This window comes from the organism of the source record quoted next, unplaced genomic scaffold (assembly GCF_019419815.1).
Source record: "Pyrus x bretschneideri cultivar Hongxiangsu unplaced genomic scaffold, Pyrus_bretschneideri_v1 Contig44, whole genome shotgun sequence".
Lineage (NCBI taxonomy): Eukaryota > Viridiplantae > Streptophyta > Magnoliopsida > Rosales > Rosaceae > Pyrus > Pyrus x bretschneideri.
In genome coordinates, this window is record NW_025999768.1 from 1,731,787 (window position 1) to 1,747,433 (window position 15,647).

General features: G+C 38.7%; 2 protein-coding genes and 1 pseudogene across 7 annotated transcripts; all 3 read left to right on the forward strand.

The window, feature by feature from the left end:
- Window positions 1–1,962: 1,962 nt before the first annotated feature.
- Window positions 1,963–5,813, forward strand: LOC125469613 (sentrin-specific protease 1-like). Of its 4 annotated transcripts, none has more exons than XM_048567188.1 (10): window positions 1,971–2,131; window positions 2,253–2,870; window positions 3,149–3,690; window positions 3,767–3,914; window positions 4,001–4,161; window positions 4,314–4,395; window positions 4,625–4,720; window positions 4,869–4,997; window positions 5,136–5,404; window positions 5,502–5,813. In XM_048567188.1, the coding sequence occupies exons 3-10, from the start codon at window positions 3,479–3,481 to the stop codon at window positions 5,635–5,637; spliced, it is 1,233 nt and encodes a 410-aa protein (XP_048423145.1). In that variant the 5' UTR covers window positions 1,971–2,131; window positions 2,253–2,870; window positions 3,149–3,478; the 3' UTR covers window positions 5,638–5,813. The 4 variants fall into 4 exon arrangements, with proteins under 4 accessions (XP_048423148.1, XP_048423145.1, XP_048423147.1 ...); XM_048567190.1 differs by having other exon boundaries at window positions 5,505–5,813; XM_048567189.1 differs by having other exon boundaries at window positions 1,978–2,131; window positions 2,280–2,870.
- A 3,303-nt stretch (window positions 5,814–9,116) lies between these two features.
- Window positions 9,117–13,579, forward strand: LOC103960682 (probable plastidic glucose transporter 2). Of its 3 annotated transcripts, none has more exons than XM_009373159.3 (14): window positions 9,117–9,318; window positions 9,720–9,865; window positions 10,141–10,252; window positions 10,361–10,428; window positions 10,539–10,671; window positions 11,156–11,255; window positions 11,339–11,451; window positions 11,531–11,624; window positions 11,718–11,871; window positions 11,990–12,133; window positions 12,221–12,294; window positions 12,384–12,472; window positions 12,788–12,902; window positions 13,086–13,579. In XM_009373159.3, exons 2-14 carry the CDS (start codon window positions 9,742–9,744, stop codon window positions 13,266–13,268), a joined length of 1,503 nt encoding a protein of 500 aa, XP_009371434.1. In that variant the 5' UTR covers window positions 9,117–9,318; window positions 9,720–9,741; the 3' UTR covers window positions 13,269–13,579. The 3 variants fall into 3 exon arrangements, with proteins under 3 accessions (XP_009371434.1, XP_009371436.1, XP_009371435.1); XM_009373161.3 differs by having other exon boundaries at window positions 9,725–9,865; XM_009373160.3 differs by lacking the exon at window positions 9,117–9,318 and adding an exon at window positions 9,347–9,504.
- A 188-nt stretch (window positions 13,580–13,767) lies between these two features.
- Window positions 13,768–15,461, forward strand: LOC103960681 (annotated as a pseudogene).
- The last annotated feature ends 186 nt before the right edge of the window (window positions 15,462–15,647 follow it).

Below are 15,647 nucleotides of genomic sequence, written 5' to 3' on the forward strand. Positions count from 1 at the left end.
TATTTTAAATAAAGGAATAATGAAAATTACAAATGTGCTATATCTCAATGGAGCAAAGTAATTTATGCACTCTGATGCGTGTACGATCTCTGCCTATTTCAATTTTTCCTGTCAATTTAGCTCACTAACGTTTTTGTTTATCATTATAAAAGGCATAACGAAAACTTGCACAGAATAAAAATGAATATGAGAAAGAAAACATATTTCCAAATTTCACACAATATATTTTAGATATTTCTCAATAAAAAAAGTTCCAAATGGAAAATTTTTCTTTTACTAAAATTCCCACAATATATTTTGTTTGCCATAATAAAAAGGCATAACGAAAACTTGCACAGAGAAAATCATAATGAAGACGAATTTGAGAAAGAAAATATATTTCTAAATTTCACAAAATATATTTCTCAATAAAAAATTCTAAATGGAAAATTTTGGTTAATAAAAAAAAATAATAATAATAAAATGTACGTAGATTGACACACCCCGACCGAGGTCAGGGAGTGCTGGCCGTCATGTGAAGGTGACGGCCAGCACTCCCTGACCTCGGTCGGGGTGTGTCAATTTGGTATCAGAGTCTAACCTTGGTCGTGGTGTGCCGATGAGGACGTCGGGCCCCTAAGGGGGGTGGATTGTGACATACCATATCGCCCAGGGGTCCTTAAATGTATATTCTCATCCTTACCTAGCACGAGGCCTTTTGGGAGCTCACTGGCTTCGGGTTCCTTTGGAACTCCAAAGTTAAGCGAGTAGCGCGCGAGAGCATTCCCAGGATGGGTGACCCATCGGGAAGTTCTCGTGTGAGTTCCCAAAAACAAAACCGTGAGGGCGTGGTCGGGGCCCAAAGTGGACAATATCGTGCTACGGTGGTGGATCGGGCCCGGGAAGTGGTCCGCCCCGGGCCGGGATGTGACATAGATAACTCATAAAATATTTGTTTCTATCCGCTATGATATTAGATCACGTGCTAATATTTGTCTAATTTTAATGAAATATTTTTGTTGAATCCAACATTTGCATTTCAAACCCAATTAAAATATAACTAATGTTTATTGACTAATTTACCCCAATATTTTCCTCAAAGAAAAAAATCCAATAGACAATTACTATAATAGACCACATTCTTTGACATATAAGGAATTTAAAAAAAAAAAAAAAAACAAATTGAAGCATTGATCCTTCAATTTGGCTCAATTGGAGTTTTGATCCTAAACTAAAAATTCATGTATATTGATCCATGAACAATGGTACTTTGAGCAACACCAATACAACTTCCACCCAAAATAGAGAATTAAAAGGGGTGAAGAAAGGACGAAAGTTCTAACAAAGCTATTCAAAATGACCATTGTTTTCCACTATGACAACATCACCGACAAAAAATTTCAATTAAGCATTTCGTCGAGCACTTCATGTAACTAAGCAACAACAAATAAAAAAATGCATGTAAGTTTTGTGAGAATTGAGGACAAAATCCTACATCGGTTACCAAACCATGCAAGTACTTATAAGAAATTGAGCTACTCCTTATATCACCAATTAATTTTATGGTACATCTTCAACTTTCTTTAAGTTCCTCCAGCATTTTAGTCACAATGCTTAAACATTACTTAAAGGCAAAAGGCAAAGCCTTATTGATGGTGAGATTGGTTCATTTGTATTGACCCCAAAAAGAAAAATAGCAGTCTCGCACCTAACACGTTTGATTAGGAAAGGCCCCGACACCATCATGCATTTCCCAGAAGAACATATAACATTGTGCACGCGGTTTACGAATCTCCGATCCATCCATACAATTTCTAGAAAGAATACATAACACTGAACGCGGTTTGGAAAATTGATGAGTTTGGAAAATTCTGTAAATCTCCAATCAAGGGTGAATTGACCTAAACAAATACGAAAAGTCAGCTCAAGAAATTGTGACGAAGGATGGGAATTAATAAGTGACGTAAGCCAATGACCATTAGAAATTTTTGTGTTTATACGCAACCATATCCTTAATCACTAAGACAACAGCATTCCTTAATTTAAGCAAGATTACATCAAAAGAGAAAGAGGTCACATGGAACCCAAGAGCCTAATTTCTAGCTAGGAACACCTGCTGATTTGCTGCTGCTGCTTTACCTGCTGCTTTACGGTGCGTTGAACCAGTCTAGCTAGAATATTTTTCATCTCGTTTAGCTTTACATATTTCATATTTGTATTACTTACTTTATCTCCGATCTGGTTAGAAATCTGAGGTTGGTTTTGAGTTTCAGATTTTGGCGTTTGGTTTTGTTGTCAAGAATCAAGGTAATGCATGGCTGTAGTAGGGGAGCTTGTTGCTGGGGCTGCTCTTGGGACAGTATTTTCAGAGCTGTATAGAGGCGTTCAAAAACTCTGGAAAAGCAATAAGCCCCTCCTCGGTGATCTCCAAACCACGCTAGATTCTCTAAAACCAATTGTTGACGAGATGAGAGATTGCAACGACGAATTGGATCCCTCGTGCAAGGAAATAGCAGCTTTCCATAGCAAAATCGAAGAGGGCGTAAAGCTTGTTTACAAGTTGTCAACTGTTGATAAGTGGTACAAAAACCGTACGTGCACCAAGCAACTTGTTGAACTGGACGGGTCTCTCAAAACACATTTAAAGGTACTAACCGTGCAGGCAGCAAGGGATGGGAAGAAAACTAGGATTTCGGCAAAGAAGATAGAGAAGCAGCTCAATCTAGTCATTGACGTGGTACGAAATCAAGCTGAAAATAAAGCTTGGCGTGCACCTCCACTAACTGTTGGTTCGGATGTCAAGTCAATGCTTGTGCAGACTGCTCCTGAAGGAAGTTTCAGAGACACAATATTGCGAACAGTTAAAGGGTTTCATCTTGAGAAAATCCTAGGTATAGCTGATCTCAATCCACCTCTCTTTCTTCTACTTCTCCATTCTAGTGGGTAATGTTTTAATACCTTTTTTGAGCGTTAACTTTTACCACCGTTCAAGGTAGATTTGCTATTGCTAGGAAGACCACATGTTTTCAAATGACAATCTTTAACTGATGGACAATAAAAAATGAACGTTGTCAATAATTGAGATTTGTTTTTTGGAGTAAAGCACTAGCTAGCTTTATTGTCTGCTGAGCATAACTTTTATTGATGTGTATGCGTATCGATCATGAAGGCTCCAGCAGCAGTCACATTCATATATCAGCTACACTGATGACCCTAGTAAAGATAAATATAAAGATAGAACAGGAGAATAATATGCTGAAGTTTCCGCCCAAGCTCTATGATTTTGTTCCCCTGAAGAACATCAGCATCACCAATTTTCATCAGCTATCTACCATGCCTGAAGACGGTTGGAAACCTGATAAATTTAGAAGTGTTGAGGTTGAACTCCTGCTCAACATTGTCGGAGTTACCAGGTTCAGTTACGAACCTCAACAAGTTAAACTTTCTCGACATATCTGACTGCTACAGTATTACGGAGTTGCCTGAAGACATAGGTAACATGTCCAGTTTAAGAAAGCTCAACATGACGCGGTGCTCCAAAGTGAATAAGTTGCCCCTGTCAGTTGTGTATCTTGATCAGTTAGAAGGAGTGGTCTGTGATGAAGAAACGAAAAAGTTATGGGAACCCTACTTACCCTATCTTGAAAACTTACGAATGGAGATGGCCCAAGAAAATAGGTTCCTCAAACAGACTAATCTTATAGTCGTAAGGTATGCAAACTTTTATGTTTGATTATCTTGTTCGATTTTCCTTCATGTATATTCACGACTAGTTTCTATTCACCAGGATGCAGAAGAGAGATGTGATGAATAAAATAGTTCAATCACATGTAAGCAGTGTTAGGTTCGACTTACAAGCAGAGGTGAAGGCACTCGGGGAGAAATTAACAGATAAACTTGACAATTACATGGCCCAAATTATCAACCACATACAAGTAAATTAAATCTTCCATTTGTTTGACTTTGAATTTCGAATAATCTCATAGAACTAACTGTATAGTTCATATGTGTGTTAATGTAGATAAAGAACGAGATGGACTGGAAGGGGATGAGCGAATTGGAGAGGGACGACATGAACATTTCGGAATCAACAATTGTTTCAAGAAGCATTGACAGTGAGGTCCAGGCTAGGGAACTGACTCTGAGAAAGTTTAATGCATGGCTGGATGACCCAAGCGCGGGGTATATGCTAGCTATTTCATAATTCCTTCATCGATTTATTTATGACATTTATGCATATATGCATGTGTGTGTCTCTTTGTGAAATTTTTAAGCATCGATCAAAAGAATGGTTTATATGATCGCTTATGATCGCTTAATTATTTTCATGGAAGATGGCAGAACTTGGAAATTTTTGAGGCATCAAAAGAATGGTTTATAGACTTGATGACGGCGGGCATGTGGTTGAGTGACTCGGTAAGTGTGCCCGCGCTTGCTAATTAACCAGTCATGTTAGGGATTCCAATTTTTATATATAGACCACATCTAAAAATTCTCTCTATTACAAGGAGACTCCACAGTACAAATAGGTCCCATGCTTATTAGAGAGGTGGTTCAAACGTGGTCTCTCTCGTATTTTAGTTATAATAACAAAGCCAAACATGATGAGATATATTCTAGATTCTAATCAAGTGTCTATGCACAGCATGTAGATGTTTTCCTGCATTTTGCTCGCAAGAATTCATATCTTCAGTCCCAACATTTGTCTCCATCTTGCGCCATCATGGACACTGTGTTTTGGGTAAGAATTAGTGATAACAAAACCAAACATGATGAAATATACTTATATTACCGCTTTACGTACCATTCTGTTAATATCTAATGTACTGTGGCTAACCATTCAGGATTTTCTTTCTTTATTTCTTTTCTTTTTGGTATATATTTTGTAGAGTTGGATGAATGGGCGATGGGACGCTTTCCAGCATAACCCTGACTCCTATAACTGGGATTCAGACATGTTGGACTATCCACTTGGAAAGTCGCCTAAACATTCTCGACCGTGGAGTGAAGTGGAGTCTGTAAGTATACCTATACAGATACATATACATATACATATACATATACATATATATGGATGTATTACATATTCTATGTTAGGTCATGACCTAAGAAACTAGCAGTTAGATGATCAATCAATGTGCGATAATGGCATGCAGCTATACCTCCCGGTGAACATCAAGAATCGGCATTGGATAGCTGTATGTGTGGACTTAATGCGGAGAAAGTTAACCATATACGATTCGACGAGGTCTCAATCTACGCCAGAAGATGAGTTCAGTTTTGACATATTGAAGCCCATGGCAACAATGCTGCCGTCGTTGCTTGTCCAGTCGGGCTTCTATGCACAAAGGCCTGAGTTGAACCCTCTCAGTACACCATTTAAGGTGGTACATCCAGAAGGCGACATCCCACGACAGTCTGCCAGGTGAGCTTTTCATAGTAATTTGGTACATAATATATAATGAATTTTGTTTGTCATCCAAATTGTTAACTTATAAATAATTTCAATGAATATTCCTTAGCAGCGGGGACTGCGGGGTGTTCATGCTCAAGTTTCTTGAGCACTTGAGTTTGGGAAAACCACTGAATTTCAGGCAAGCAGACATGGAACTATTTAGGAAGAGAATGGCCTTGGAGTTGTTTGCCATGAATGCATGACACTGGTCGGCCTATACATATACTCAACGGTTGCATATATGCCCTATCTTTTTTAAACTGCCATTTCACTTTTTGGATGTCAAATACTAAATATGCAAAAGATTCGTAATTTAGCAACATAATATGTGTGTGTTTTTTTTCAAAGAATTAAGCACTCGATCATTCTTGGCACCTCATGACACCGGTCCGCGTAAACCTACATTTTTTTGGCACCTCATGACTTGTTATACGTTTGTTATCATTTTTTTAAATCGATCAAACATTTTGGGTCTGTTTGAATGGAGATTTGTTGGGTCCATGGGATTTGGTAACTATGGAAGTAGTGAGTGATAAAATTAAGAATGAAGGAACGTTGCCTTGTTAGGATATTAGAAGATGGGATTAAAATGGAGTAAACTTGATATAAGTCTAATTTGATAACTCCTAAATATTTATGATCATAAATATTTGAAGAAGCTTCAAATATAATATTTACGCTAAATTTTCCTACTTATTGTATAAAAATAATAAAAAGTAATAAAAAAAAGGTGATTTTATGTTATTAGTACGACATTTTCCGACCCCACAGTGAAATACCTAGCAGCAGTAGAGGAATTACATTTAATTAGGCCTATCAATTTCGTGTACGATTCGTTAATCTGATGCGGAACGATAAAAAATTATCAGGTTATGAGTCAACCTGTTAACTGATTTGATCTTTATCGGTCATCCATTAAAATACCAAATTTGACATAATATAGTCAATTAAAATAATAAATATAATACGACAACAACACAAATAAAATAAACACAACCACAACCAGCTAGTCAGGTCTACATTCAATTCAATTACAAGCATTTAAAAATCCAAACTACATTGAATAAGAAAACTCAGTTTCGCAAAAGATTCAAGATGGCGTACTTGGTCCGTCTCTGTTACCAAAGTACCGGTGCGCAGCTTCCATCTTGAATCTTTTTTTTTTTTTTTTTTTTGTTTTGAACGCCAAGATGACGTATTTTACAGTTCAAAATTTAAGATACCACTAATTTTTTTCAAAATAATCGTTCTCTACTCTAATCGAAAATAAAAAATCACTCCTCCAAGAAAGTTGCTAGGCACTAGATGAAGGCTACCCCCCCTCTAGCTAGCCCCTTCCAGTGGCGAATCCAGAAAAAAATGGGAGAGAGTCAGTGAGGAAATAGCTCACCCGCAAATTTGTTGGACGAAAACAACACATACATTTTTAGTGTGGTATTTTGTTGAATAATTAGTGTGCTATAGTCTCTTCTGAGCCATATTGCATGGAAGATGATGACAACTTCTGATTGAGTCTATCAATAGATATCGACATAAGCTAGAAAGTTGGTCCTTAGATACCGACAACAATGCACACAAAGACACTACCAAATGGTGTGTAGTCTCAATTTTGTCGAACACCTATTACACAAATATTAAACTCTCATTCTATTACGAGGTGAACTTCTCTTAATATTCATAAACTTGTCTTCGTGATTTTTTTTTTTTGTCCCCCTGAATTGGACTTGATCAGTTTTATTTGATTTATTTTTCCCTAATACACTTTATTTGGTACTACAATATTTAGTTAGTATTTGTTTTTAATTTATTAGCAAACCAAAGAAACTATGAAACGATCTGTTTCATTAAACGTAGAAAACCCAACCCATTACATAAAACGGTGTCGTGCTTGAATTTTAACCGTATAGATCGACTTTTTTAGAAAATCAGTGAAGCATCTAGGTAGTAATTAGGCGGCCGCGGTCTTGGCTATCAAATTTTTTTATTTTTCATTTTCTTTAAGTTAATGGTGTGAAAGTTTTCTTGAAAAATAATTTTAGTCTTACTTCGTCGTAAAACAACTTTAAATACATATTTTATTTTATGTATTTAATCAATTATAGTCACTTATTGTATATCTTTTTTGTTATATGCCTAATATCACTGGTCGATGACAATAATTTACCGGTTCACCTTCCATCAAATACAACTCCGCAAAGTCTTACAAAAATACAGAACCCAGAAACTGACATACTAAAAGAAGTTCCCGAAGGTCCTTGCAATCTACACCCAATTCAGCAATGCTGAGAATTAGTTACTATATAACTATACAACTGACACTGTACAGGTACCTGACCCCCCCAAAAACAAGGAAAATTGAAAATGAAACCACAAACAAACCACTTATCAAATACAATTCCCAAGCACAAGTTAAACCAGTGAAACCAAGAAAAGCTCAATGTTACCGGGCAAATAACATCGTCCGTAATTTTCCTAACATGGTAAATTCAATACCACTTGAACAAACTGAATTTCCCACCATCTGGCAATTGTAACCAAACTTTCCATCTTCCAGCAGCATCTCAAGTAAAGCATCCTCACAGTTGGTTGCAAACTTGCAATTCAAAATAACCAAAATGATACGGTTAGTGGGAATATGTTCCGCGCAAAGCTTGCACCATATCCTGTGCCCAGAAATTCTTAAGACCCTCTCAAACTTCCTGTTTTGATTGGCATGTCTACATAAATATTTGATATGAACCGGACACTATAATCACCGATCCCACAAAAAAGCAGACAAAAACCACAACCATAGTCAATACAACAAAAGGCTTTTTAGTCAAAATAATCTTGAGATATGCATAACTCCTCACTTTGGTCCCTGAGATTTCAAATCGATAGAAGTGGTCCCTAAGATTGTCCACCATCCATCATTTTGGTCATTCCGTTAAGTATCCCGGAGCTCTTGGCAAGAGGTTTGAGCAATTTTCAAAGCTTCGTAACTCAATCGTTTCTTAGCCAAATTCGACCCATAATACATCAAAATGAAGATAGAAAAGTGTAGAATAAGATTATACCTATTTGGAAGCCCAATGTTTGCCAGAGATGGTTTGAAAATAGCCTCAAAGTTGACTGGTCCGAGGGAAAACTGGAAAACTTGCCGCTAACTCGAGACCAAGACAGCTATTTTCGAGCCGTTTTCCGGCCAAACAACGGCGAGTTAGCCGCTTAAAAAGGTACCATTCTGTTCGTCTCGTCGAAAAGTATAATTTTTTGTTTTTGAATCACTTGATTTCGTTGAGTATTGAAGAAGTTATGAACGTTTAAAGCTTGCCCAGTTTCCGGCGAATTTTCCAGCTTTCTCCTCGGACCAGTCAACTTTGACGTAACAGAGACCGACCACCAGCAACTCCAAGTCTCCAATCACGTGTCAAAAATTAAACTCAGGATTTTATTTTTGACGTCATAAAGGAAAATAAAAACTAAATAAATGGAGCAAAATGACGTGGCAGTACGAGAAAATTTATGTTTTTTTTTTAAATTATGTTTCAGCTGTATCTTTTTGTCTGTTTCTCTTGTATTCCGCTCGAAAAGCACAACAAGAGGTTGCTCCCGTAGATTTCTCCGTATTAAGTTCCAGCACCTTCCTTCCCTTCCTCACTCGGCATTTATCACACCAGAAACCACCGTACCCGGCCCACCACAGCCGCAGTACCCGCCAGTTTCTCACTCGCGCGTAAACGAAGCTGCTCCAAAGCTTCCTTCTCGAACGTTCTTACCTCAGAGCTGTAAAGGAAAGGACTTCGAGAGTGAGAGGCTGCCAAACCTCGCCGAAACCCGTTCCCACACGTCTCTGATTTGCTGCTTGAATCTCAGATCCGTTGGGCGATCGTAGCGTAGATAAGGTATTCCAGCTCGATGGATTTCTGTGAAGTTTTGAGTGTTTTCTGAATCGCAACTTGCAGCTCTCGTTTTGGTTCCATTTATTTTTTGCTTAATTGTGATTTTTTAATTCTTGATTTCCGTGTTTTCTTACTTGAATTTAGATTTTGGTTCAAAGTTTGATTCTTGATTCGGTTTTGCTGTGGAAGGTTTGGCGGAGGCTCTGTTTTTGTGAATTTTTTGTTTTCATTTCGGAATTATTTGATATTGTTATCTGTTTGGTTCCCGAGAAAATGAGGAAAGGAAAATTATATAAATATTATGTTTTGAGCGTTTCCTTTACAATCGGTTAAGCTAGTGCTTGTTTTGTAGTCGAAGTGACGGATATTTCGAAAGTATGATTCCAAATTGTTCTAATTTGTAGGGAAGGCTGGTTGCAGCTTGGCATGCGGGGCCACCAATGCGAAGCTTTCTCGATATACAATCGGTTGTCATCGAGAGACCATTCAAATACCATTGACATGGATACAAAAGAGTTGACGGATCCTCTTGACGTGGAAGAAAATTCAGGTAACTCAATTTATTGAGCATCTGTAGTTTATATGTATGCTGGGTACTATCAATTGTGATGCTCTGGTGTTCATTTTGTACTTTCGTGATGAATTTACCACAAAAGTAGCAAATTTTAAAAGGACAATGGCAGAGATATTTGTAAAGACCACGCTTTTCTTGGAAATGTTAGTGAGGAGTTCATTGATTCTAAGGTCTTCTCATTTTGGCATTAAACATATACTTATTGTATGTGTATAATTCAATTAAGGGTTTAATTCTTGTATCTGTTTTAGCTCTTTTACAGAAAAGTACAGTTCCAGAACTTTCAAACCCCTCATGGAAGCGGTCTTTTCCCCATGTACTTGTGGCAACTCTATCTTCATTCTTGTTTGGCTACCATCTCGGGTTGGTGCTTACAGTCTGCTTCCCCTCTCTTTTGCATAGTTTGTTTTATGTTCAGGCATAAGAGAGTAATATACCTTCCTTTTCTTTTTCTACTCTTGCTTTGTGCAGGGTAGTTAATGAACCTCTTGAAAGCATATCTAAAGATCTTGGTTTCAAGGGAAATACCTTGGCAGAAGGTGACTTGAAGTAGATCTTTTCTTTGTTTGTTTGCTATAACTTGTAAACTAATTTATGATTTTTGCTTTCAGCTATCTGTTCTAATGGGTTTTAATAATTTCAAATGAAGGTTTGGTGGTGAGTACCTGTTTGGGAGGTGCCTTTATTGGATCTTTATTCAGTGGATGGTTAGCCGATGGAGTAGGACGTCGTAGGGCTTTTCAACTGTGTGCATTGCCCATGATAATTGGTGCTGCTATGAGGTGATATATTTACTTTTAAAAGCAACTGTCCCAATATCATCATTTTGATTGAGAACTACATGGATCTATATTTTGCGAGATCGTTTTTTTTCTCCTTATATTATCATATTTTGTAATTACTCTTTCTGTTGTAGTAGTTAGGTTCCTGGAATTTTTTGAGTTGTGAATTTGTGATATAACATTATGACAGAGCCCCTTTTTATGTACCTTTGTTGTAGATCTTTTTTATCCTCATGGTACTGTAATATTATAGGGCTTTACCATTTTCCTTTTATGTGATGTTTCTTTATCACAAAATCAGTGCGGATCAGTCTGGTTTTTGTAATGTAGATATATGATCTGTCAGTATCCGATGTAACTGCGCACATTTATATTTAAATACAAGTAAAAGTAGTCCGCAATACTCATATACTCCTGTCTTCAAGGGCCCTCTCGTAATACATCTTGAAGTACTTCTGGCTAAAACTACTACCTGCTTTTGCAGTGCATCAACCAAAACTCTTGCTGGTATGCTTATAGGAAGGTTATTTGTTGGGACTGGTATGGGTCTGGGCCCTCCTGTTGCCTCTCTTTATGTGACAGAGGTACTGGTGTAAACCTTTCTGTAATTTGTGAATACATAATGTACTTCTTGTCTTATCTGATGTTTCTTTGTTTACTTGAGCAGGTTTCTCCTGCGTTTGTGAGGGGTACCTATGGCAGTTTCATCCAGATTGCAACATGCCTGGGGATTATGGGGGCTCTTTTTGTGGGAATCCCTGTTAAAGAAATTGCTGGCTGGTAAGAAACATGACAGGCTTCAAAATAGCATTGGTTCACATTTAACCTTTCAAACTTATAATCTTTGTTTATGTGTCAGGTGGCGTGTTTGTTTTTGGGTATCTCTAATCCCAGCGGTAATACTGGCTCTTGCCATGTTATTCTGTGCTGAGAGTCCACATTGGCTACATAAGGTATGCTTGCATCTCACTTGTCTTTGGTTGAATAGAACAATTGAGCACACCTCTCAAAACAAATGTTAATAGTCTCGGTTTCATGTGATATAGCAAGGAAGAACTTCTGAGGCAGAAGCTCAATTTGAGAAACTCCTTGGTGGATCACATGTCAAAACTGCCATGGCAGATTTAGCCAAGTTGGACAGGGGAGATGAGACAGATACTGTAAACCTTTCAGAGTTGTTCTATGGCCGCCATTTTAGAGGTAAATATTTTGGCTCTCCTCTCTCCCTCGCCATCCACCTGTGGTGTATTTCTTTCCTCTTATTTGTGATCTTTCGGCTTTCTAAAAGTGCTTGGTTATTCACATGTTCGTTTTGCAGTGGTTTTTATTGGGTCAACCTTATTTGCTTTACAACAGTTATCTGGTATAAATGCTGTCTTTTATTTCTCCTCCGCTGTATTTAAAAGTGCCGGAGTACCATCAGGCCTTGCAAATGCCTTTGTAGGAATCGCAAATTTGTCAGGTATACCTTAGATTCATGGTTGTGTGTTCACCTACCCACAACTATTGCATTCTGTCTCTTGACTGGATGGATTTTTATAATTTCCAGGATCCTTGGTTGCAATGCTTTTGATGGATAAAGTAGGGAGGAAGCTGCTACTCTTATGGAGCTTCTTTGGCATGGTAATTTGAAGTTGTGTGTCATTTTTTTGGTTCATGGAATTCAATATCTTGCTAGCTTTGCAATTATGGGATGCATTTTATCCTCTCAGGCAATGTCAATGGTTCTTCAAGTTGCTGCAGCAAGCTTTAATTCATCAGCATCTGGATCACTGTACCTATCTGTTGGTGGAATGCTTATGTGAGTAATAATTTTGAATTTTACATCTTGAAGACTTTAGCCGCATTAAACGAATTTATCTGCATTTAAATTTTTCCAACGATATTCTTCTTATGTATTGTACATGCTGAGGTTATGTGTCCATAGCCTCTGCAAATGTGACAACAATATGATTGTTGCTATGCTTGAAATTCTCGTGAGATTTTATGATGCTGATGAATGGCCTTTAGAAAATTATAGCCACCGGTTGGCACCTTGGTGAATAATCACGTTACACAATGACATAAAATAATCAAACTTTTTTTTATCCAATCATCTACCGCAAAATTTGTGCAGGTTCGTCCTAACATTTGCTCTAGGAGCTGGTCCAGTTCCAGGTCTCCTTTTACCAGAAATATTCCCCAGCCGTATTAGGGCTAAAGCAATGGCCTTCTGTATGTCAGTGCATTGGGTAACTCTCTTTCTCCTCCTGAATTCCATGTCATCTTTTTTTAGGCTACGTTTCTAATTATTGTGTAGCTTCAGCACTCTAATAATTTTGTGATTTAGCTTCTTCGTCTATGCAGATTCTGAATCAATCAATGTAGTTCAGTTTACTTACGGTTTCATTTATATGCGACTGGGTATTTTTCAGGTGATAAATTTCTTTGTGGGATTGCTATTCTTGCAACTGCTTGAACAACTTGGTCCGCAGCTTCTGTACTCTATATTTGGCACCTTTTGCATGATGGCTGTGGTTTTCGTGAAGCGAAATGTGATCGAAACAAAAGGAAAATCGCTCCAAGAAATCGAGATAGCGCTCCTTCCACAAGAATAGAGTTATATGCTTCTAATATGAGAGCAGTGTTTGCTGCTGGAAGCCTACCAGTTGCGAGTTACTGCTGAAAATGGTACTTTTTAGAATAGATAGAACTTTCCACGGAAGGGGGGAAAGAGTAAAAATCAAACAAGCAAATCGTTCAGATTCTCATCCGGTGAAATTTCGGTGAACTTGTAAGTGTCTTTATCCAGGTACGACAGAGACAATCATAGTCGTATAGACGTAGTGGAGGCACAACTACGTATCTGTATTTGTTTAAACTATAAATGTACCTTGAGAATGAATGATAAATTTGAGGCTTAGCTCTACACTGATCAGTTTTATTCACCGTAACTCGAAGCACGGTTCCTCGGGACAGCATTTTGGCACGTCACATAACACATTATAATTTTATGTCAATTTAGAGCATACGTTTTTCTTCATCTGCTGAAATTATATCCGAGAACATCACACAAAGATACAGAATTGTTAATTCGGTCAAGATATAATATTTTTTTGATCATGTATAATATCAGCACCAACTGTTCTACACCAAGAACTTTAAATTCTTCATCTATTTAGCTCAAGCATCTTTGCATGTCAAAGAGACTAGTGATCTTCCTACAAATGCAGCTTTTCGGCATCGATGGCCTCAGATTCCTGCGTCACCTCTCATGGCTCCTCCGTGGGTTCAAGAGCTCCATTTCTCCGACCTCCACATCCCCATCACCATCGATCATATGGTTCCTGTCATGCCCTCGGGGCCTACTCCCGCGGCTCCCGGGAAAACCCTTTACCTTTCGAACCTCGATGATGTGATTGGATCTCGTGTTTTCACACCCACCGTGTATTTCTATGCCTCCGATGACCAAAAACTGGTTATGAAAGCACTGCAGGATGCTCTTGCTAGTGTTTTGGTTCCGTACTACCCTTTGTCGGGTAGGCTGAGAGAGACTGGAAATGGAAAGCTAGAAGTGTTTTTCGGGCAAGACCAAGGAGCTCTCATGGTGGAGGCGCACTGCGAAATGTCCTTGGCCGAACTGGGAGACCTCAAAGTGCCAAACCCGGCATGGACGCCACTGGTCTTTAGGTTTCCCAACGAAGAGCCATACAAAGTGCTTGACATGCCATTGCTGATAGCTCAGGTGACTCTTTTCCGCTGCGGCGGGTTTAGCCTTGGCTTGAGAATCTGCCACTGTATTGTCGACGGGATTGGTGCTATGCAATTTCTCAGCTCCTGGGCTGCCACCGCGAAAGCCGGCACATTGATCTCAAACCCTACGCCGTGTTGGGACCGGGAAAATTCCGTCCTCGTGATCCACCGCTGGTTAAATTCCCACACGTTGAGTACATGAGAATTGATGACGGATCAAGTCTCACAATGAGTCTCTGGCAAACCAAAGCTGTTCAAAAGTGCTATAGAGTAAGCCGTGAATTTCAAACCTGGCTGAAAACTTCGGCGCAACCAAGTGATGACATGTCGAGCACCTGCAGCACTTTTGATGCTATGGCTGCTCACATATGGAGATCATGGGTGAAAGCACTCGATGTGAAGCCGTTAAACTACGAGCTTAGGCTAACATTCTCCGCCAACGCGAGGCAGAAGCTTAAGAACCTGCCGGTAAAAGAAGGGTATTATGGAAATGTGGTGTGCCTTGCTTGTGTCACAAGCACTGTGAGAAACCTTGTGTATGGAAGGCTTTCGGACACAGCACATTTGGTTCGCGACGCCCGGCTTGGCATCTCCGAAGAGTACCTGAGATCGACAGTGGATTATGTCGAAGTGGACAGGCCAAGGAGGCTGGAATTTGGAGGCAAATTGACAATAACTCAATGGACACGGTTTTCAATCTATGACTCTGCTGATTTTGGATGGGGAAGGCCAATATACGCCGGTCCTATAGACCTCACTCCGACGCCACAAGTTTGCGTTTTCTTGCCGGAAGCCGAGGCTGAGCAGAACGGGACAATGCTTGTGTGCATTTGCTTGCCGGAATCTGCCACAAAAAGCTTCACACAGCTTTTGTCCCTCACAGAGAGTCCGGGTGACCGAAGTGTTAATTAGCTAAACGAAATTGATCAAACCCTTAGGCATTATTTGTCCCTTGGATTTACCTACCATCCAACTAAATATATGTGATTCTACATTCACCACTTAATTTTCGGAAATACATCGTTACTTTTTGGGTTAATGCATTTTACACCGCAAGATTTGAGGGTAAAATGAGCCATGAGGTTTCAATTTTAGAAAAACTAACTGAAAAATCTAAAAAATCTTTAGTTTTAAGAAAAAAGACAAATAAATGTGTAGTGAATGATATCAGGTAAAAATATGGTTTTGTGTTAAAAGTAAACAGCACCAGAAATGTTTTGTTAAAACTCCCTTCAATTTTTACA